Source organism: Hyperolius riggenbachi, chromosome 2, assembly GCF_040937935.1.
Source record: "Hyperolius riggenbachi isolate aHypRig1 chromosome 2, aHypRig1.pri, whole genome shotgun sequence".
Lineage (NCBI taxonomy): Eukaryota > Metazoa > Chordata > Amphibia > Anura > Hyperoliidae > Hyperolius > Hyperolius riggenbachi.
Window position 1 is genome coordinate 30,657,767 of NC_090647.1, and position 22,406 is coordinate 30,680,172.

General features: G+C 44.0%; 2 protein-coding genes across 5 annotated transcripts in view; both read right to left on the bottom strand.

Annotated features, from left to right (window-relative positions):
• Positions 1-3,755: 3,755 nt before the first annotated feature.
• Positions 3,756-22,406, bottom strand: part of FCHSD2 (FCH and double SH3 domains 2) — a 226,027-nt gene continuing 207,376 nt past the window's right edge. For all 4 annotated transcript variants that reach the window (XM_068266595.1, XM_068266593.1, XM_068266594.1 and 1 more), the window contains 6 exons: positions 20,873-20,956; positions 17,186-17,363; positions 15,283-15,506; positions 7,983-8,121; positions 5,523-5,605; positions 3,756-5,303 (listed from right to left, as the gene is read on the bottom strand). In XM_068266595.1, the coding sequence (XP_068122696.1) occupies positions 5,217-5,303; positions 5,523-5,605; positions 7,983-8,121; positions 15,283-15,506; positions 17,186-17,363; positions 20,873-20,956 (795 nt within the window). In that variant the 3' untranslated portion in view covers positions 3,756-5,216. The remainder of the gene's footprint in view (positions 5,304-5,522; positions 5,606-7,982; positions 8,122-15,282; positions 15,507-17,185; positions 17,364-20,872; positions 20,957-22,406) is intronic.
• LOC137543129 (uncharacterized) lies at positions 9,427-13,266 on the bottom strand. The gene is made up of 2 exons (XM_068264659.1): positions 11,999-13,266; positions 9,427-11,644 (listed from the first exon to the last, which is right to left on the bottom strand). Exons 1-2 carry the CDS (start codon positions 12,450-12,452, stop codon positions 9,594-9,596), a joined length of 2,505 nt encoding a protein of 834 aa, XP_068120760.1. The 5' UTR covers positions 12,453-13,266; the 3' UTR covers positions 9,427-9,593.

The following is a 22,406-nucleotide window of genomic DNA, read 5'->3' on the forward strand; positions in this document are numbered from 1 at the left end:
ATCGACCTCACATTCATGCCTAACCCTAGCAGTCCCTCGGCCACAAACCTGCCAATAACCATGCCACCTTCACCGCCATACACGATAAATACTGGGCGGCAAAAAGTTTGGGAGCTGCATAGACACCCATGTTAAAATTGGCTATATTCGGAAATTTAGTGGGTGCCTGGACTGCCCGCTATACAAACTGCGGCTACAAATAGAGGGTGTAAAGGCGCCTAAATATCCTGTCACCAGACAGAACACCTGTTTCATGGGACAGAAGTGCTTGTCAAAGTCCATCCCAGTTCTCTTCCTCATCCCTCTGGTTTCAGCTGCTGGGCAGGTCATTCAGGAGTGACCATGTGACCGCCAAAGCAGGAAGTGCAAGACCTGCTTTGATGTGGGTGTCTTCTGGGGAACAAAACCTGGCAGTGATTTCAGAGCCGGAGTTTGGTTAAGCTTTTACTCTCATTAGCTGTTATGGAATCCTCAGGTAAATTAGGGGAAAGCAGAGGACCTTATAGATTACTATTACACCCATATATAGCGCTGGCATTTTCCTAAGAATAAAATTTGACATGGTTCTAAAACTTCCTTACGTTATCCAATACAGATGTAAAACCATTAAAAAAAAAGTGTCCAAAAATGTGGCTATACCGGGAACGATCTAAGGAAATGGTCTACTGATAGATCCAACTGACAAGTGAAAGACAAATGACAGTGTTAAGTTCGCATGGTCACTGTGAAGGATCTGAGAAAGCTTTTGTGTCCCTGGCTATGCCAGAGGGATGAGACTGAACCTCTGGTGATCGATGGAGTGAACTGGTGTAACCAAAGAAACAATTAATGCAGACTGAACTGGAAGCCATTTTGTGCTCTAGAATCTGGAGGACATTTATCACTCTTACTGAGCAGTCTGTTTTAATGAGGAGAGGATCAGAAGAGCGATATGGTGATCCCGTACATGGCTATAGTGCTAGAGGAACATGGAGGGCCTTAACCAACCATCACTCCTGTTTTCTCCAAACCCAGCAAAATGCTGAAACAGAAGTCTGCACATTGTAAAGACTCAACACGCAGATACAGACCAAAGTGCAAAGACTTGTACTGAAGGTAGTCTGGGCAACCTTTGAGTAAGTGCATGGTCCAAGATAGGAGGGGTAACTGTGCAGGTCAGGACTCTGCGGTCTTCCTGGAGGAAAGTCAGTCCTGCAGGTCAGGACTCTCCAGTCTTCCTATATAAGGGCCGACTCTGCAGGCCAGTGCTCTACTCTTCCCATAGAAGGGCCAACCCTGTAGGCCAGTGCTTTACTCTTCCTATAGAAGGTCCAACTTTGCAGGCCAGTGCTCTACTCTTCCCATAGGAGGTCCCACACTGCAGGTCGGTGCTCTACTCTTCCTATAGAAGGTCCAACTCTGCAGGCCAGTGCTCTACTCTTCCCATAGAAGGTCCAACACTGCAGGCCGGTGCTCTACTCTTCCTATAGAAGGGCCAACGCTGCAGGTCAGGACTCTTCAGTCTTCCTAATAGGAGAGTCAACTCTGCAGGTCAGGCCTGTAAAGCTTTCCTATAAATGGCCAACTCTGCAGGTCAGGACTCTGCACTATTCCCTATAGAAGGGGTAACTGCACGTCCAAACTTTAAAGGGTTCCAGCAATAGAACCGCACACCAAAGTGTGTGGATACTGGTGCTGGGCTCCCAGGCTGCTCAATACAAAAATTCAAAGAAGGGGTCCGCACACGGACTTGCAAGAACAACAAGTGCGAAAATGTATTGTCCAATCACATACACTTGCAATCTATGTCAGACCTGCAAGGCCGATGATCGTTTCGGGGACACTCAGGGTCCCCTTTGTCAAGGCCTGGAGCAGAAAGACATATACGACATATATGTCTTTCTGCTCCTTGCCTTGACAAAGGGGACCCGGAGTGGCCCCAAATCAATTGTCAGCCTTGCAGGTCTGACATAGTTTGCATGTGTATGTGATGGGACAATACATTTTGGCACTTGTTGTTCTTGCAAGTCCGTGTGCGGACTCCTTCGAATCCAAGCTTTAAAGGGAACCCGAGGTGAGAAGGATATGGTGGCTGACATGTTTATTTCCTTTTAAATAATGCACATTGCCTGGCTGTCCTGTTGATAATCTGCCTCTAATACTTTAAACTGTAGACCCTGAACAAGCATGCAGCAGATCAGATGTCTATGACAAATCTGACTGGATTAGCTGCATGTTTCAGGTGTGTGATTTAGACCCTATTGACCAGAAAGATCAGGATAAATATGGCAGCTTCCATAGGTCTCAAACCTGAGGTTCCTTGTAAAGTCTACATCACAAGGAACATTTTGAGGCTTCTGGAAGGTAAAAAAAAAAAAATGGCCATAAGAGGGATAAAGAAGGTTATCTACAAAGAGGAGCAACAATCCCAATTCAGGAGGGGACCTTTCACACCATACATCAACGACAGATAATGCAGTTTTAAAGGCAATATACACTTTCAGCCAGCTGACATCTATCTGCACAATAAGTGCCCATTAGCCGTTTTGTGGCTGGAGTTATCTGTACATATAAATGTCTTGGCATCTTATCTTCCTTGAACAGATGAAGTAACTCAGTAAGAGTGATGAAATGTCTTCTACAACACAAGGAGTCTAGTTGTAATATCTGCATTTTTGTTCCTCATTAGATATCCCATAACCTGGATAAATGTTGACCTTCTCAGAAATAAGAGCAAACTGGAGCTATTCAGTCAGGGCAGGCCGAGGCGAGAGAGGCTCCAGACTCATGGGGGAATTGTAGGAGGGGGGGGGGGGGGGGGAGGAGAGCGCACAACTCACTCGGCTATCATTCCCCTATTGTGTTTGCAGCAGAGAGAAATAAGAAAAAGGGATACATGGCAGTGACTGCAAGCCAGATAATTAGAGATTAAGGTGTTGGGGGCCCTGTGGCCCTCTTAGTCTAATAGCAATCAGTGTGTGACGGCTGGGGTGGGATGAATGGAGGGGCGCACTTTGGTGTCTCAGCCTTGGGTGCTGGAGGACCTTGTCCAGGCTCTGTATTCAGTCACTTGTTAGATGATTCAGCAGATTGATCATTCTTTTAGATTGTTCTGTGTATGGCCACCACATGAAGACCCAGCCCTGTAATGTCTCACTATCATTGGTTTCGTGTGAATAGTTTGGTGCTTTTCGAATGTTGTCCAAGAAAACAAAATGGCTGCCGAGAGGATAACTGACAGACATGTACACAGATATGACTCATGAGGCATTCCTGTCTTCTGGAGATAAACAGAATAAAATCAGCAAAACATTTAAACAGCATTCAGTCTTGAAAACCCCCTCACAGAAGAAACCAGGGCCGATATACAGCAATAATCCGATATACCTCACCATTGACCTCACTGTCTATCTCTTTACATTCACTAAAGAAGCTTTTTAGCACTTAGATTAAACAAAGAAAGGTAAACATAAAGACAATTCCCGTTTTAAAGTGTTGCCATTGCTGCAAAGGAACGGCCATTTTGTGACTCAAAGATATTTTTTCCCCCCTCAGGAAACAGCTTGCTGATTTTGTAATGCTTAAATCACAAAATGGCAGCGCTGTAGAGAAGATCAACTACCTGAAGAGTGCCTTGGTCACAAAATGGCTGCCCTGGCGGCAACCGTAGATATGAAGTTTCCTTTTTCAACAAAAGGCCTTATATTCAGTAGGGAAAAAAAAGGACGTCCTATTGCCACTATATGAGCTGCTTATTAAATACTACTACGACATAGTTACAGATTCTGAATGATTAATTATTGACGAGAGGTGAATGGTTAGAGTCAGCCATATTTCTTTACAGCGTATTTATATATAATTATATATCATTTTTTTGTCTTTTTTTTTTCCTTAACCCTCTGTTTGCCGGGAGGGTAAAAGAGAGGAGCCAGCCCCTGAGAGTTCCCTTTAAGTGGCCCAAATCCACGGCAAACGATGGCGCACTGCGCTGCAATGCGCTCGACGCTTCCATTTGGCAGAAGAGGGGTTCTGAGGAGAGCGTTTTTTTTCTTCCGTTTTTCACTATACAGGTAACTGAGCGGGGGTTGGGGGGAGAACGGGATAAATTTTTAACACATTCCTATGACCACAGTAATATACTGTACTAACACACATGATAGAAGTACTCTATGAGGACTGTCTATGGCTCCTCCGTAGAAAATGGCGGAGGTGCCTCTCGCCGGCTCCCGGACGGGCGTGATCGCATGGCTAAGCGGCAGCAGTGGTAGGCTTAAGGTGGAACTCTAGTGTTGAATAGGTTCTCGGTAATAAATAAACTATAAATACAGTACAGTTTTCTTCCAATACATTTGTTTTTCTTATTTTTGACCCTTTTCTGTCAGTTCTCATCATACTGTCCGTCTCCAATCATAATAAAACAGATAATTCACCAATGAAATTCAGTTGGGGTCTGGCTACAGTTTTGGAGATATATGACCACTCTAGTTCCCCCCTCTGCTGTGGAATGGGTTTGTCCCGACTGACAACTGAGCAACAAAGGGGAAAATGACTGAAGTAATGCATTGTGGGGTTGACAAAGACGGCTAGTTCCTTGACGCTGTCGCTAGCCACAAGCAACAGGCTTGCTGAAGGAGCAAGGGGCACTGATGACAGTGTGGTTGCTCAAATACAGACTTCAGTCGCTAGGCAACAAGAAACAGCAATCAAATCTGGCAACAGTTACTCTGAAGGCAAGTCTCTTAGCAGCTTCTAATAAGTCACAGAAACGAGTTGCTGCGATGGGAGATTTTCCCACAATCCCTGCTCTGACAGGAAATGCACATGTATGTGATTGAGAGAGGAGAGGGAGGAGGAACTACTGGACTTAATTTAGTAGTATTTTTTACTTGGAGTGGAGGACATAAGTAAAAAAAAAAGGGACAAAAAAAAGAAAAACTCAAGAAAGGGGCGAGTTCTGTTTTCCACCCCAAGAAGGTGCCAAAGGTATATTAAACCTACCACTGCCACAGCGGCCCCTTAGGATTGCACTCATCACCCTATTATTGTCCACCGAGGGAGCGCAGATGCCACGATTAAAACATCAACAAAAAAGAAAAAAACAAAAAAAGGCACAAAAATGTCCATCGTCCTCTTTCTGTCCCGTGTCTCAGGATCTCGACATGCAGAAGGTGCCTAAAAAATCCAGACCAAATGACGCATTCGGCCCGTGATTGCAGCAGAGTTTCCAGAAGCCGTTGTTAAACCAACGTAATTTCTACATCTTCCGTCTTTTCGGGCGGTTGCCGCCGGTGGGCCTGTGTGGGGGGCGGTGGGGCCGCTCGCACCTGCAGGGAACAAGAAAAAGGCTTTAAAGAGGAACTCCAGTGAAAATAATGTAATAAAAAAAAGTGCTTCATGTTTACAATAATGATGTATAAATGATTTAGTCAGTGGGCAAACCCTGCAAAATAATCTTTAAATGAATACTGTAAACAAACAATTAATTATGTCATTTTCACTTGAGTTCCTCTTTAATCTGCTAGCTGCGCATCAGAGTCACTTACAGGTCTTAATTTGCCATGATAGCCGTCAGGGGTGGTCCGGGGAGGCTGCGACGTTGAAGGGGATTCCAAATTTAGGTTATTTTCTGGTAAAAGAAAGCATAAGAGAATCAGAGGAAAGAGTGTCATCGTGTATCGAGTGCAGCATCCAGGTACAACACAATAATGGCCTCAATTCTGGTAGCTGTGTGAGGTAAATATTTTTTGTAGGTAAAATACCTCAGTAGGTATTTTCCTCTTATTTGTTTTATAGCAATTCTGAAAGATTTTTTCCGATTTCCGAACATGTTCCCGCTTCCTCAGGCAATAAACAGATAGGAGTACACAGTATGGTCTCAAGGTCACGAATAGCGCCTGACAGAAGGCGAGTCCACCACCACCTCCTGAGGGATTTTAAGCCTTTTAGAACCTTTTATCCTGCTGGCGCCTCTGTTCACTCTTACATTATCAATATCCACCTCTGGTGGAGGGGTGTTGCCCCTTATTTCCTTATCTACAGAGAGCGACTTTTAATCCTGAGTGAGGACAGGTCTAATCTCCTCACCTGCCTATACAGTGGTTACCTAGGAGGTAACCCACGTTTGTGAGTATATACATTATATACTTTTCATTTCCAACCCTTTGTTTTGCATACTACACTATATTGGGCTCTCGGTATTTCTTTTGTCTTTATCATTACATCATGAGGTAAAATAGGTAAATGCATAAAGGGAGGTAAACCATGAGGTATTTCATCTGTAAGCATGTAGTAAATAAATAATAGTAGTCTTTAATTGTCTTCCATAAGTTAAGATAGTCTTTGGAAAAATTTTTTTTGAGGGGGGGGGGGGGGGGGGGGGGAAGGTGTATTTGATTATGTAGCTACCTATGACAAGTATATTTATAGGCATCCCAAACTGCAAAATGCATACAAATTGAGTTTACCTCCAGGTCCACAGATAGGTACATTATGTGCTAACATGCCCCCTAATTTCCATGAGAATAGCTATTTTTGGTAAATTGCTAAATGCCATTACCTCATGAGGTAAATTACCTCACACAAGGTAATTGGTTTGATAACCCTACCAGAATTGAGGCCAATATGTTCAGCCTGTGTTACATAAAGCTGTACATCTGAAACTAAATTAGATTTTAATACATAGATTAGTACATTATTAAGAGAACAAATTGTTGTCATTGCCCCCGCTCCACCGTCTCTCCTTCACCAATAATTTCCTCCCCAAAATCGGTCTTTTCTGTTTCAAGATGGCCGTGACCTTTTAAGAGCTCCCTGGTTACAGCTTTCCTGCTATTACGCACCACACACTCCTGAGTGCGCCCCGCCTACACCAAGACGTAACTGCGAACGGAGCTTTTTCAGGCTGGGTGCTGGGAGATGGGCGTATGTGAGGCAGAGCTACAGAGATCAGCTCGGCCTCTTCCTGTTTCAAGAGTAGTCAATCAAGCTGAGACCAAGCCTAAATAGCTGTAGGATGACCACAAAGTGGTATGTGTGCCTTAAAGAGGAGCTGTCAGCCATGCTATCTCAGAAAAAAACACACATATATAAGTAGATAAACACTTGCTCCATTTACATAAATATGTATTGCACTGTCCACGTATTGATTTTAGTGATTTTTATATAGTAAAAAAAGAGAAAATCCTTCTTAGCATTTCCCATTTTAACTGTGGCTATTTTGAAGCCAACCCTGATGTCATTTCCTCCCTTACTCTCCTCTGCCTGATTGTGTATGCATTGCCCGCCCTCCACTATAGAAACTGCATTGTCTCAGTATGAGAAATACTGGCCAATCTGAGAGGAACAGAGGTGTGGGAGGGGAAAGGGAGGGAGGCTTCAGCCAATTGGGCTGCATTAGTTAAGACCGAGGAGAAAGTAGAGAAACAAAAAAGGACAACCCAGCATGCCCTGCAACTTCCTTTGTGTACCAACTTTTGTGTGTAACAAATAAGAGTCAGGTACACTGGGGAATGATCATTTATCAACAAGTAATAGTGATTTTAACTTTTGGATTGCCTGGTGAGCATCCTTATTACTTGTTTACCAGATAAAAATAAAGAATTGATTTTGGATTTTAGGCCCCACAGTTACACTTTAAAGGAATCACAATGTATTTTTATATTGGCAAAAAAAAAAAAGCAAAAGCTAGTGCTGACTAGTTCTAACCCTTTAGTTTATAAGCAGTCACATGATCCTTGTCTGCTGAATGTAAATATTAAGCAGTGTGGGCGGGCCCTGGCAGAGCGAGAGCTCACTCAGTACACTCAAGGGGCGGGGCAGAATCGCAACTCGACTTCTTTGAGCTGCTCTGCTCAGACAAGGACTTCACACACCACAATAAGGGCTACATTACCAGCTGCTTTCAGACATACTTTAATTATCCAGAGGCTTCCCTCTAATGAGGTAGATACCCATTTGGCACTTTTTTCCCCTTCAGGTACACTTTAAGCAGTGAGAACCCTTACCAGGCGCAGACGGGGAGCGGGGGAAGTAGATGGTGCCCCTTGACTTGTCCGGACTTGGACTGTAGATGGGGCTGGTGGGGGGCTGGTCATAGAGCGGCAGCGGAGGGAGAGACGGCTGTGGCTTCGGTAATGGGGAGACCTATAAAAGAAAAAACAATATTTAGGATATCAGGAGAAGACAGATACTCTTCACTGTTCATGTGAGCTAAACATGATCAAACAGGGGATGTATTTCCTTACTGAATAATCACAAGTGCCGTGACTATGTAGAGATGCACAGAGCCATACCTAGTGAGGACACCAGGATAGCCAAATAAAGCATTCAACCATTTCATAAAAAGAACATAAGTTTGGTGCACAGGAAGTGGCTGCCTCTTTATTTAGCCTAAACTGAGGTGAGAGGAAGTGCATCGCAGCTGCAGGCAGTAAGGCCAACATATTTTCTGCTCTAAGATGTGAGGGTGGACAGTTTTGCCTCAGAAGTGGGTGGTGAAGAATCATTAGAAAACTGGTCTACCTCATCATCACTGGTGCTGCCTTACAGGCTGCTTTGCTAAGCCACAACCAGGCATAGGCTCACAAGTAATTACGGGTGTCTAAGCACTCGAATTCCTGATTTAAATGAGGCTTAATTGCCTCAGGTGTGCAGCGGGGAAATAAGGTGTTATTTACCCATAAGTCCGTTGTATAGTGTGCGCTCCAAATAGCTTGTTCGCGTCCAATATGCAAGCATCACCACAGTGCATTTCCTCCTTCCGGCTTGAAGGAGGAAGTGCGCGTAGTGAGGCTTGCAACGCGTCCAATAGGACACGTACAAGCTATATGGAGTGCATGATATACCACTGACTTATGGGTAAATAACCCCATATTTACCCACCGCACACCTGAGGCAATTAAAGGATACTTGAGGTGACATGTGACATGATGAGATAGACGTGTGTTTGTAGAGTGCCTAGCACACAAATAACTACCTTTATGCTGTGTTCCTTTTTTTCTTTCTCTGCCTGAAAGAGTTAAATATCAGGTATGTAAGTGGCTGACTCAGTCCTGACTTCCTGTCAGGAAGTGACTACAGTGTGACCCTCACTGATAAGAAATTCCCCTTTTTATCTCTTTCTTGCCCTCAGAAGCCATTTTCTGCTAGGAAAGTGTTTTATAGTTGAGGGTCAGTGAGGGTCACATTGTAGTCACTTCCTGTCTGAGTCAAGACTGAGACAGCCACTTACATGCCTGAAATTTAACTCTTTCAGACAGAGAAAGAAAAGACAAAAATTACTTACGGTAATGTCTTTTCCAGAAGACGAAAGGACAGCAACCCTGAGACTTGTCTCCTTCCATAATTCACTGGACAGGAAGCTAGATAAGAATTTGCATAATAGATTAGATAGGGATTAGACAGGTATATACAACATAGTTCCCGCTTACCCCATCAGTTGTAAAAAAAGACTCCACACAGAATGATGCTTCAAAATAAATTTTAATAAGACAAAATCCGGGTGGGTAGTAAGGGTGCTGTCCTTTCGTCTTCTGGAAAAGACATTACCGTAAGTAATTTTTGTCTTTCCCAGAACGTCTCAGGACAGCAACCCTGAGATGATATACAAGATCAATTTAGGGGGGGACTACAGCTTGCAATACTTTTCTGCCAAAACATAGATCAGAATTTGACAATACATCCAGTTTATAATGTTTGACAAATGTATTGTGACTTGACCAGGTGGCTGCCTTACATATTTGCTCGATAGTGGCTCCAGCCCTCTCTGCCCAGGAAGTCGAGACAGCTCTCGTCGAATGTGCTCTGATTGTAGAAACAAGCTGCTTCCCCTGATGAAAGTAGGATAAAGCAATTGCCTGTTTAATCCATCTGGCAATTGTTGGCCTAGATGCTTGTTTGCCTCTAAATTTACCTGCGAATAGTACCAGTAAAGCATTAGATTTTCGCCATGACTTGGACCGCTGAAGATATTCGATTACACATCTTCTGACATCTAAAGAATGCAACTTATTTTCTTTTTGATTAGATGGGTTGTTACAAAAAGATGGTAAAAAAATCTCCTGAGATCTGTGAAACTTGGAAGATACTTTAGGAAGAAAGGATACGTCTAGCCGTAGCGTAATCCTATCTTCACTGATAACACAATAAGGTTCATTTATTGAAAGAGCCTGTAGTTCTCCTATTCTTCTGGCAGTTGTTATTGCTAACAAAAAAGCAGTCTTTAGTGTCAATAGCTTATCAGATATATCAGAAATAGGCTCAAAGGGCAATTCACATAGAGCTTGCAACACCGTATTTAGGTCCCATGACGGAATCTTTGACTGGACAACTGGTCGAAGCCTCCTTGTTGCCTTAAAAAATCTGACCACATATTCTTCCTCCGCTAATCTTCTCTCCAGGTAAACACTCAGAGCCGATACTTGTACTTTTAATGTGCTGATGCTAAGACCCTTTTGAAATCCACATTGTAGAAACTCCAGCACCGAATTTGAGTGTGATGTGTCCATCTCATTCTTCAAACACCAGGAGAGATATGTTTTCCAAGCCTTATGATATATCTGGCGTGTAACTTTTTTCCTACTCTGAATGAGTGTTTCTGATAAACTATTAGAGAAACCCTTGCTCTTTAATATCCTCCATTCAGGCTCCATGCCGAAAGCCGAAGAAGAGTCGGATTGGGATGAAACGCTGGGCCCTGGGTCAGTAGATCCTGTCGACATGGAAGGATCAGATGGTCTGAGGCTAAGCGCTGAAGTGGAGCAAACCAAGGTCTCTTGGGCCAGAAAGGAACAACCAGAATGACTTGTGCTTGGTCTCGCCATATCTTGTTCAAAACCCTCGAGATGAGATGTAGAGGGGGAAAGGCGTACATCTTGTGCTGGCTCCAGCTGATTGAGAATGCGTCCACTTCCCATGGATTGTCCTGTGGGCACAGGGAACAAAATAGAGGGCATTTCGTATTGATTCGTCTTGCAAACAGATCTACTTGTGGAGCCCCCCAGAGATTCGATATTTCTTGAAATATTTGATCGTTTAGGCTCCATTCGTCTTGAGAGAGGTTCCATCTGCTTAAATAATCTGCTAGATAGTTGAGCGTCCCTTTCAGATGTACTGCTTTTAAGGAAAGTAGACTCTTTTCTGCCCAATGAAGAATCCTTGATGCTTGGGACCTTAAGACTCTGCTCTTCGTACCCCCCTGCCGGTTCAGGTAGGCCACTACTGTACTGTTGTCCGTACGAATAGTCACATGGGATTGGTGAATCTGAGTCTGGAATGCCTGAAGTGCTTCCCATACAGCTTGCAACTCCCTGCTGTTTGAAGATCGTTTGTGAAGATGTGCAGACCATTGACCTTGAGCAAGAAGAGTATTCAGATGTGCTCCCCAACCCCCGGAGCTTGCGTCTGTAGTTATTACAGTCTGGGTTGGAAAGTCCCAAAGATTTCCTCTGGAGAGATGATTTGCCTCCAGCCACCAAAGAAGAGAGTGCTTGACACTCCAAGGAATCTGAAACTTCTTGTCTAGGGAAGATAACCTCTTGTCCCATTTGGATAAAATCCAGCTTTGAAGTACTCTCGAATGAAGTTGACCCCATTGTACTGCAGGAAACGATGCTGTTAATAAGCCCAGTAGCGCCATAGCTTTTCTTAGAGAAATGATCTTCATTCTCTGAAAAGAAAGAACAGAATTTAGTAAAACAGTAGATTTCCTGGAAGGCAAAACAAGTGTTTTATTGCCAGTACAGATCACAAAGCCCAGGAACTCCATACTCTGCTGAGGTTTTAAAGAGGATTTCTCCCAGTTAATTACCCACCCAAGGGACTGAAGAAAATCAAGTGTGAACTCTGTTTGGAGATTTACTGAGTGGACAGAGGGACCCCAAAGAAGTAAATCGTCCAGGTAGGCCATAATCTGGATAGAGTCTAGTCTCAGGACAGCTAAAACTTCTGCCATAACGTTGGTAAATAGCCATGGGGCTGAAGATAAACCAAAGGGGAGGGCACTAAATTGGAAGTGTCTTACCTCTCCGTGTAGAACCACTGCGAACCTCAGGAATTGCTGTGATTCTAGGTGAATTGGCAGATGTAGGTAAGCGTCTTTGAGGTCTAGAGAGGTTAACCAACAGCCCTCTTGTAGCAGATTTATCACTGAGCGAATGTTGTCCATTCGGAATTTCCTGTAACGGACTGCCTTGTTTAATTTCTTCAGATTCAGGATAAACCTGTAGTTCCCTTGAGGCTTCTTTATCAGGAACACTGGAGAGTAAAATCCCAGACATTCCTGGCATCTTGGGACTTGTCTGATGACTCTTTTTTCTAGTAGAGAGTTTACTTCGTTTAGTAATGCCTGTGCCTGGTCTGGACTGCTTGGACAGGGAGTCACAAAGAACTGTGTCGGTGGGCGCTTGATAAATTCTATTTTGTATCCCTGTAAGATTATGTTTAACAACCAATTGTTCTGGAATGTCTCCTGCCATCTTTCGAAGAAATGGGCTAGTCTGCCGCCCACCGGTATCCTGGCGTCATTGTTTTGTTGGAGGGTTTGGATTGGAGTAAGAGGGATTTCCTCTTGGCCGCTGCGTTCTATTTGGTACCCACTTCTTCTTCTGGATATTCTTATTTTCTGTTTCTTGTTTTCCTGAAGGACGAAAGGAACGATTGAAACGAAAATTTCTCCGCTTAACTGGAAAATTTTTCTTTTTATCTGCAGATCTTTCCAAAGTCTCTTCCAACTTTGTTCCAAACAAGAGATTGCCTTCACAAGGAATTCCGCATAGTTTAGACTTGGAAGAGGTATCACCCTGCCAGGTTTTTACCCACACACCTCTCCTAGCAGAATTTACCAGAGCTGTTGTTCTAGCCGTTAGACGTACTGAGTCATCTGCTGCATCCGCCAGATAATTAGTGGCATGTAGGATCTTAGGGAAGGCATTCAATATTTCCTCTCTAGGGATGCCTGACGCAATCTGTGATTGGACTTCCATTATCCATAACTTTAGGGATCTAGCCACTGCAGTAGATGCTACCGAAGGCTTGAAGTTTAAAGAAGCTGCCTCCCATGCCCTTCTTAAGATGTTATCCATTTTCCTGTCAATTGGATCTTTTAGGCAACCGAAATCTTCAAATTGCAGATCCGACCTTCTGGACACTTTAGATAGTGAAGGGTCAAGTTTAGGTGAGGTCCCCCAAAACTTTTGATCTTCTGCGCTATATGGGTATCTCTTGGCCAAAGACTTAGGCCAAAAGGCTCTCTTTTCAGGATTGTCCCATTCTCTTTTAATGATGTCCTTAAGACTATTATGCACAGGAATAAAGGACATCTGAGGTTCAGATAAAGTCTCATACATTTGATCTAAGGGTGTTAATGTTTTCTTTTCTGTAGCAATTCCCATTGCCATGTGCATGGCCTCTAACAGTTCTTTCATAAAGTCAGTGGAGAAAGCAAACCTATGGCATTTACTACTCTTTTCTTCCACATTATCTGTTTCAGAAGGTATTTCATCAAAAGAAGAAATTTCCATTTCTCCCTCGGATCTTTCTGATTCCTCTGAAAGCACAACGTCTAATTTCCTCTTCTTAGTCGGAGGGGTACCTTCAGGAGCCCGATCCGGCTGTTTAGTAGCCACAGAACCCGAGGGTCCCGGTAGGACTGTCAAACCTGCCCTTACTGGAGAGGTAGCTGAGCTTTTCATAGTCTCTACTGCTGAAGAGATTTCTGCTCTAATCCATCCTTTTAAATCTTTAAACATAGAAGGAGATTCATCTCTGACCACTTTATCTGTACAAGACTGACATAACATTTTAGATGAGGATGAAGACAAATGACCCTTGCAAACTGCACATTTCTTAGAAGGCTTATGAGATGCTTTAGCTTCAGAGCCTTTAGATTTATCAGTGTCAGTTTTATCAGGCTTGTTAGGGAGTTCTTTATCAGACTTAGTGTCCATCTTCCGGGTTTTAGGCTAAAATAAAACACAAAGAAAAAACCCCAATCAGCCTGATAACCCTCAATAATCAGCCAATATGAATCAAGGAACCACAATGATGCATACCAGAGAGGGTACGGAGCTTGACTCCACAGAGCCCTGGGAGGAAGATCCAGAGGCAGCCTCCATAGTCACAGACACTGTAAAGAGTGACTAAGTTAGTTAAGTAAAATGTACCTGCCCACAGCATAATAACATTATCCCTGGCTATCACCAGAGATCCTACCAGTCCAGAAGATTCCACAGCTTTCCAAGTGGTTACTGCAGCCTGCACGTCCGCTGTCCGGAGGAATCCGTGCTAAACGCTGCACTGGAGCGCACGCCGGGCCAGGAGACTTCCTGCTTCCGGCTTCTGGTCACGTGGGTGCCAATCACGTGATGCGCGGGCGGGACTTCCGGAATCCGTACGAACTTCCGCATCCTGGGGAAGGCTACAGCGTGCAGCGTGATCCCGCGCGAGGACAACTAGCCTGCGCAGCCAGGGAGATCACACAAGCAGCGGCTCCTGCAACTAGCATGGGTGGCCAGCCATATCCCCACACCTAGCATCCTGCTGGACAGGATAACAACTGATGGGGTAAGCGGGAACTATGTTGTATATACCTGTCTAATCCCTATCTAATCTATTATGCAAATTCTTATCTAGCTTCCTGTCCAGTGAATTATGGAAGGAGACAAGTCTCAGGGTTGCTGTCCTGAGACGTTCTGGGAAAAAAGGAACACAGCATAGTTATTTGTGTGCTAGGCACTGTACATACACCTGTCTATCTCATCATGTCACGTGTCAGTTCGGGTATCCTTTAAGCCTCATTTAAATCACAAATTTGAGTGTTTAGACACTCGTAATTACTCATGAGCCCATGCCTGGCCACAACAAGTCCCCATAGTTAGATAAGAAAGACCAACTTCCATCCTACCTGCCTGACCTTGTGATGCAGAGACCAGGTAATGACAGCAGGTTAGGCACCTACAGGGGGATTAGGTATCAGGTGGTGGGAGGCGGTTAGTTAGGCACCTACAGAGGGATTAGGCATTAGGTGGGGGGTTATAGTTAGGCACTCACAGGGAGATTAGGCATTTGGTGGGGGGATTAAAGTTAGGCATTATGTGGTGGGAGTGGGGTTAGTGCAAAGTAAAATCTCGGTAATTTAAATTACCAATATTTTACACTTAGCTCACCACTCAGCGCCCAACTGAAGCGGTGTTGCCGAAGTGCGTACTCATGGCAGGGACCTCGTCAGAGGGTGGTCAGCGGCAGCAGTCTACGCTACTAAGCTGCTATACAGACCCCCTCAGTAATAGATGGAGAGTGTAGTCGTACCTGGATATCCTCGATCCACTGTTGGGAATCACCATTCTCCGAACCGGACAACTCTTCCACCAGCACGGATGGAAAGACCCCGATGCGGCCGTTGAACTCGCCCTCCCAGAAGCCGTCGTCGTCCTGGTTCTCCTTGTTCAGGATCCGGATAATGGCTCCTTCCGGGAACGACAGCTCGTCCTCTGTCTGCCCGTCGTAGTCATAAAGTGCTTTCACAAAACACACTGCGGACACAGCAACAGGCAAGTCAGACACTGGGCTCCCATCAAACCAACCATGCAGGTGTATAAAAATTACTGTAGGCCGCATGTATTTAAAGGGGCACTATGGCAAAAAAAATGTAAAATTTAAAATATGTGCAAACATAAAGTACGTTTTTTCCAGAGTAAAATGAGCCATAGATTACTTTTCTCCTATGTTGCTGTCACTTACAGTAGGTATTAGTAATCTGACAGAAGTGACAGGTTTTGGACTAGTCCATCTCTTCATAGGTGATTCTCAGCAAGGCTTTTATTCTTTATAAAGATATTTCCTAAAAAGGATTTAAACAATGATGCTGGCCAGCCTCCCTGCTCGCTACACAGTTTTTTTGGTAGCTGGACAGAGCAACTGCCATTCACTAAGTGCTTTTGAAAATAAATAAATCACAGAGAATCCCCTATGAAGAGATGGACTAGTCCAAAACCTGTCACTTCTGTCAGATTTCTACTACCTACTGAAAGTGACAGCAACCTAGGAGAAAAGTAATTTATGGCTCATTTTACTCTGGAAAAAATGTACTTCTTATTTATATATGTTTGCACATATTTTACATTTTACAATTTTTCGCCATAGTGCCCCTTTAAAGAGAACCTGAACTGAAAATAAAAGTCAAAATAACCATACACAGGTCATACTTACCTTCTGTGTAGTCTACTCCTCAATCCCTTTCTCCTCTCCTACGTCCCATTTGTCCACTGTGATCAATGGAATTCTCCGGCCTCCATTATAAAAATGGCCATTACCCCATAACAGCTTCCTGGTCAGCACACTGTTAACTTGTAATATCACCCACTTGAGCCATAGGGAAACATGGACATTACCTTGCACATTCAGCTGTAATTGACAGCTGCTGATACATAACTGACAGCAACTGGCATATTTCAGTTCTGACAAAATATTGTCAGAACTGGAAGGGATCACTATAAGAAGAAAATGGTGATCTTCTGAGAAGAACTGATGGCCAGGTAACTATGTAATGTTCATTTGCAGCTACATCATGTGTGTATTTTAAATAATTTTACTCAGTTCAGGTTCCCTTTAATTCATCCAAGAACCGGTTTCATTGGTTCCTGACCTCCTGATCACTGCGAGCCAAAGTGTAAAAAGAGGGACAAGATGCTCTGGTACAAAATTATTTAAGACTAGAGCTGGCTAGTTTCCTGATAGCAGATTGATCATCATTTGCTTCCTGTTATTACAAGTTCTGCCTCTACCTGTAGACCCACCACTGCAATACAGTATGACTTCTACTGTTCTGTTGTGGGCGTCACATGATCACACCTGGCCGACCCACCCAACAACTAAATCCAGGAGAAGAGGAAGTGAGCTGTACTGAAGTCTGCCAAGCACATTTGGTGAATTAAACATTTTGTCTGCCACTTTAATTTTATACAGTTTATATTTACTTTACACCCTGACTACTTTGCCTTCCAAACCTTCTTATTGGCTCATATGAAGACAGGAAACTTGTAGCCCTTGTTTCTTGTATGAGGCTGATAATCAGAGCAGTGGCTGGGCAGCAGGCGATCGGGTACCACTTACCGCTCGTGTCGCCGTTCATGGAAACGTTTAGCCCTTGTGTCATGAACAGGTTGGATGGTCAGAGCAGTGGTTGGGCAGCAGGCGATCGGGTATCACTTACCGCTCGTGTCGCCATTCAGGCTCCCGGAAACCATTTCGGCATCATTGGAGTTACTGGACGTATGAGAGCGGCTGTCCAGAGCGGCCAGAGACTGCAGCATGCTCAGTAGACTGTTGGAGGTGGGGAACTGCAGGTACTTTTCTGGTACATATCCCACCTGTCCCGCCTTGTTCCTGGCCTGCAAGAAGAAGAGGAGACCCGACATTAAAGTGGTACGAAGTTTAGCAGTTCTTCTTTACTCTAAAAGATTATTTACAGCCTTAAAGGGGTTCTGTGGAGTTTTAAAAAAGCACAAATAGACACTTACCTGGGGCTTCTATTGGCCCCCAGTAGCTGTGCGGCCTTGGCCGCGCATGCTCGCTCCAGCTCACGTCTCCAGGAACTTACTGCGCAGGCACAGTACAAGAAAACCTCATACTGCGCAGCAAGCTTCCAGAGATGTGAGTTAGATGAATAATTGACCGGTGCCGCCGGCGGGGAACGAGTGATCAGAGGAGGACGGCACGGGACATGACAGTCTCGCTGAAGGGATAGTGTCTGTTTGTGTTTTTTTTTTACTCCAGAGAACTCCTTTAAACTTACTACCAGAAACAAATGGTAAAAGAAAAGCATTCAAACAGTTAAACACAGCACTTTCTTCTTCAGTGGTAATCTTCTTGCTGAAGTTATGCCTGGTATACACCATGCAATTTCCTGTCACATTGACGGTCAAATCGATGAGGTTTTCAAATTCGATAACGTTTTTGTACAGAAGTAATCAGAAAATCAATCAGAAAAAAAACCAAAAACGAATGGAAATCAGATTGGGCCGGCCTGAAATGATTAATCTGATGTTATATTGCATGGTGTCTACCAAGCATTAGATAGAACTCAAGTGATAACATCAACTTGTTAAAGGGATTCTGTATTGGTTTTAATTAAAAACAAAAAGTGTCACTTACCTGGGGCTTCTACCAGCCCCCTGCAGACATCTTGTCCCGCGCCAGTCAATGATCCTCCGGTCCCCTCACTTCCCAATTATTCATCTAACTAGACGAATGCCACTGTGTCTGCGTGACCATGGCGGCACGTACGTCCTCGCTCGCGTCTCTAGGAGCTTCCTGCGCAGTACAAAGTTTTCTCGTATTGTGTCTGCACAGGAAGCTCCCAGAGATGCGAGCTGGAGAGAGAGCGTGTGCGGCATTTGTCTAGTTAGACAGATAATTGGAAAATGACCCGCAGCGGGGGACATAAGGATCCTTATGTGATAGCACGGGACAAGATGTCTTCAGGGGGCCGGTAGAAGCCCCAGGTGAGTGACACTTTTGTTTTCAAAAACCACAACAGAAGCCCTTTAATATTTGCTTGGCAGCTATACAGCCACTATTAGGAAACATTGTTGTGCAGTGTATCATCTTGCACTGATAGAAGAAGGTAAAAACAGCTGAGAAAGCTCACTGGGTATATTATAATATATAAATACAGCAGCTCTGCAATAATTTGGGAACTTGTAATGTGTAAATAGACAATAATACTTGAGCGCAAAAGCAAACATGATAACTGAATGAGTAATAAAAAGAAGGAGTCCCTGCATTAAAAAAAACTCACAGAAAAGTGATCCAGGACATTGTAGAGGACAGTTTAGTGCACACAAAGTCTTCTCTTGAAAGTGAACCTGAGTCAGAAGGAACACAGAGCCCACCCTTCCTTAAAGAACAGCTCAGATCAGTTAACCTGCATATGTCATAGGGTCAGAGTCAGGGCACATATGAATTATGGGAACTCCTGCGTGGTGTAGGTGACTACGCAAGAGAATGTATTGTTTTGTAACCATGACCCCGGCTTAATTTAGCTGTAGGGAAAGCAGTGGTGCCTGGATGATTGATTTGCATGAAAGTGTGTAAAGGGTTAGCTGATTTTGCGGTTTTGTTGGCCACACCTCTTTTGGCACCTCCCTTATACCTTATTTAAATATCCTAACTTGAGGTTATGAGCCTGGATTCTGTGTTTCTTAAAGGACAACTATCTTGAAAAATTGTAAAATTTCAAATACTTACATTTAAAATGTACATTCTTCTCAGAGTAAAGTGCACTATAAATTACTTTTTTCCTCTGCCGTTGTCACAGTTACAGAAGGTAGTGAAAATCTGACCAATCTGTCCGGTCTTGGATTAGTCCATCTCCTCAGTTATTTCATTATTTACACAAGCACTTACTGAACAGCAGTTGCCCAGTCCAACTGGCAAACCATATACACTGTAAATGTCACTCTCTATAGTCATAACCACTGGCAGCATAACACTCTCTATACCCTGAGATTACCCAATGAGGAGATGGATCAGTCCAAAACCTTTCAGACCAGTCAGATTTTACTACCTACTGTTAGTGACAAAAACATAGGAAAAAAGTACGGTAATTAAAGGGAACCTAAACTGAGAAGGATGTGGATTTTTCCTTTTAAAATAGTACCAGTTGCCGGACTCTCCTGCTGATCCTGTGTCTCTAATACTTTTAGCCACAGCCCCTGAACAAGCATGCAGATCAGGTGCTCTGACTGAAGGCAGCCTGGATTAGCTGCATGCTTGTTTCAGGTGTGTGATTCAGCCACTACTGCAGCCAGAGAGATCAGCAGGACTGCCAAGCAACTGGTATTGCTTAAAAGGAAACCTCCATATACCTCTGAGTTTAGGTTCCCTTTAACAGTGCATTCACTCTGGAAGAAATGTACTATGGATGTCTTCAATGTAGGTGTTTACATTTCACATTTTATCATTTTCAGCAATTGGTGGTATAAATGAAATACTGTGTTTGGGTGGGCAGACTAAAGCGGTATACAACCCGGACATAATATTCAATAAAAACATGTTTACCTACTTTTTATATGCCATACGGTTATCATATTTGCATTTGTGCATAAGTATTATTATTCATTTAGAAGTTATTGGTTTACAAATGTACAGTTTTTTCCTTTGTGAGCTGACTTTGCATTTTATTAATAACTGCTTTTATTCGTTGCTGTTTTGCAGCCAGACAAGCTTTCAGTGTCTCTCTGTCTCCAGCAGCTCCTGCACAGTCAGAGAATGTGTCACATTCCTCACTTGATACATTTAAGTAAACACAAGATAACATTATCTAAAGTTCGGATGCGTCTGCAATTCCCTGCACTCAACTTTCAAGCTCTGTGTGTAACCCTTCGAATGCTGGTCTAGTAAAAAAAATAAAATGTGGTTGCACATACTGTAATATGCTATAAATAATGTTTTAGAGCAAAGATGAAATGCTGGGTTATATTCCGCTTTAAGATTAAAACAAGAAGGAGGAAATGGTGTGTTTAAACCCTGAGCGGTGATTAAAAAACAGAATCTGGACTTACCTGGGGATTCCTAAAGCCCCCGCCCCCCCACTTGGAGCCCCCTAGGTCCTCCGGCATCCTTTCCTTCCTTCTCCTGGCCTGGGTGGCACCACCAGTAATCGGTGACTTCAGGTAAAGCCGCCCCTGCTAGTCGTGTCATTACGCCTGCACGGTTCAGTCTTTAGAGAAGGAAGAGGACGCTGGGGGACCTCGTGGGCTACAGGAGGCCCCAGGTAAGTCCAAATTCCCTTTTTAATTACTGTTCAGGGTCTCTTTAACAAGCATGGTATTATTTTTCCCAATCCCCAAGGAATAAACAGACATAAGAACACAACAGTGGTGTATGCTGGACATACCTTCACCCAGTCTTCCATATCTCCGTCTTCTATGACTTCCAGCAGCTCATGTTCCTCTATGGTCAGCTCGTCCGGCTGCGATGCCTGGAAGGAGAGTAGTCTGGTCAGAGGGGAAGGGTATATATCAGAGACAACAGGACCTTATCATGCTGCAACAGGCTCCGCCCACAGGGGACTGGGAGGTGACGGGTGACAAGGAATCCTCCATATCCTGCTTTCCTTCCTTTCGTGTCATGATAATTCTTATCAGTGTTTACTCCTTTATCTGTACACCAGCAGGAGCTCTTCAACTCACCACCAAACTCAGGGCACAAATAGTGATGAACTGGCACTTTTATTATAAATCTTTCATGCAGCAGCCTGCCATATATACAGCTTTGTTATAACCACAAAAGGGTGCATAGAAAAAACTTGCTGTTTTGAAGGACAACTGAAGAGAGAGTGATATGGAGGCTGCAGTGCAGCAGGAATGTGTACTAGTGAATAGAAGCCATAATGTAGCTATCTATTCATGTTTGGCTACTTCTACTGCTGATAATCTCAGAAAGGTGACGATCTCTTATAATGGTAGTGATCATCTAAAGGTAATCAGACGCGAGAGTAATATGGAGGCTGCCATATTAATTTCCAATTAAACAATACCAGTTGCCTGGCAGCCCTGCTGGTCTATTTGGCTGCAGTAGTGTCTGAATCACACCAGAAACAAGCATGCAGCTCATCTTGTCACATCTGACAATAATGTCAGAAACACCTGATCTGCTGCATGCTCGTTCGGGGTCTATGGCTAAAAGTACTAGAGGCATTCGTATTAGCATGTCAGCAGAGCTGCTAGGCACTGATATTGTTTAAAAGGAAATAAATATGGGTTCTTGGCGTTCTGGCACGGCCTGCATGGGGTGAACCTTCCTCTGCCACCGCAGCCGCCCCACACCTTCATTGCATCATTGCTGCTTCCCGCAGCGTGGATTCCTTACCTTGTATCCTTCTACAGCGTGGACCCCTTACCCTGCACCCTCCAGATCCGTACAGCTTGGATCGATCTTAGTCCTCAGGCTGCAGCACGGCGATCTCTGGACTTACTCATACCGGCCAGGAGGCCTCGAGTGGTAATTACACAGCGGCTATACGCGGCCTACCGGCAGTACACACGGGGACATTGAGCCGCAACTTTTCCATGACGTTGACACTGTGGAGCTGGTAGAGTATGTTCACAACTTGTAAGAGTGCATCATGCTGCTTATGCCGCTACTACTCTGAAGTGCATTATTGAACTGGCTTGCGATTGGAGCCTCTTTTCTTTTTCTGTTGCATTGCTTGGATTGCTGCTGCTTTACTAACAATTACTGTGGCCATTATAGTTTTTGAGGAACTTTATCATTACTTCTGCTGAGAGGAATTGAAGGTGCATTTTTATACATGGGTATCCCCCCCCCCTTTTTTTGAATCTAGTGATCACTCTAATTAAACACCTCTTTTTTGCCCCCGGGTGCATGAATGAGTGTGTGGTGGGTGTGATGTGTCAGAGGGTCCGCCG

Bases quoted from the DNA above. Each gene is read 5' to 3' on its own strand.
- LOC137543129 (XM_068264659.1), bottom strand. From the start codon at position 12,452: ATGGCAGGAGACATTCCAGAACAATTGGTTGTTAAACATAATCTTACA. The intron at 11,645-11,998 runs GTAAGACACTTC...CTTTCTTTTCAG, and splicing joins CAGTGGTTCTACACGGAGAG to AGAATGAAGATCATTTCTCT.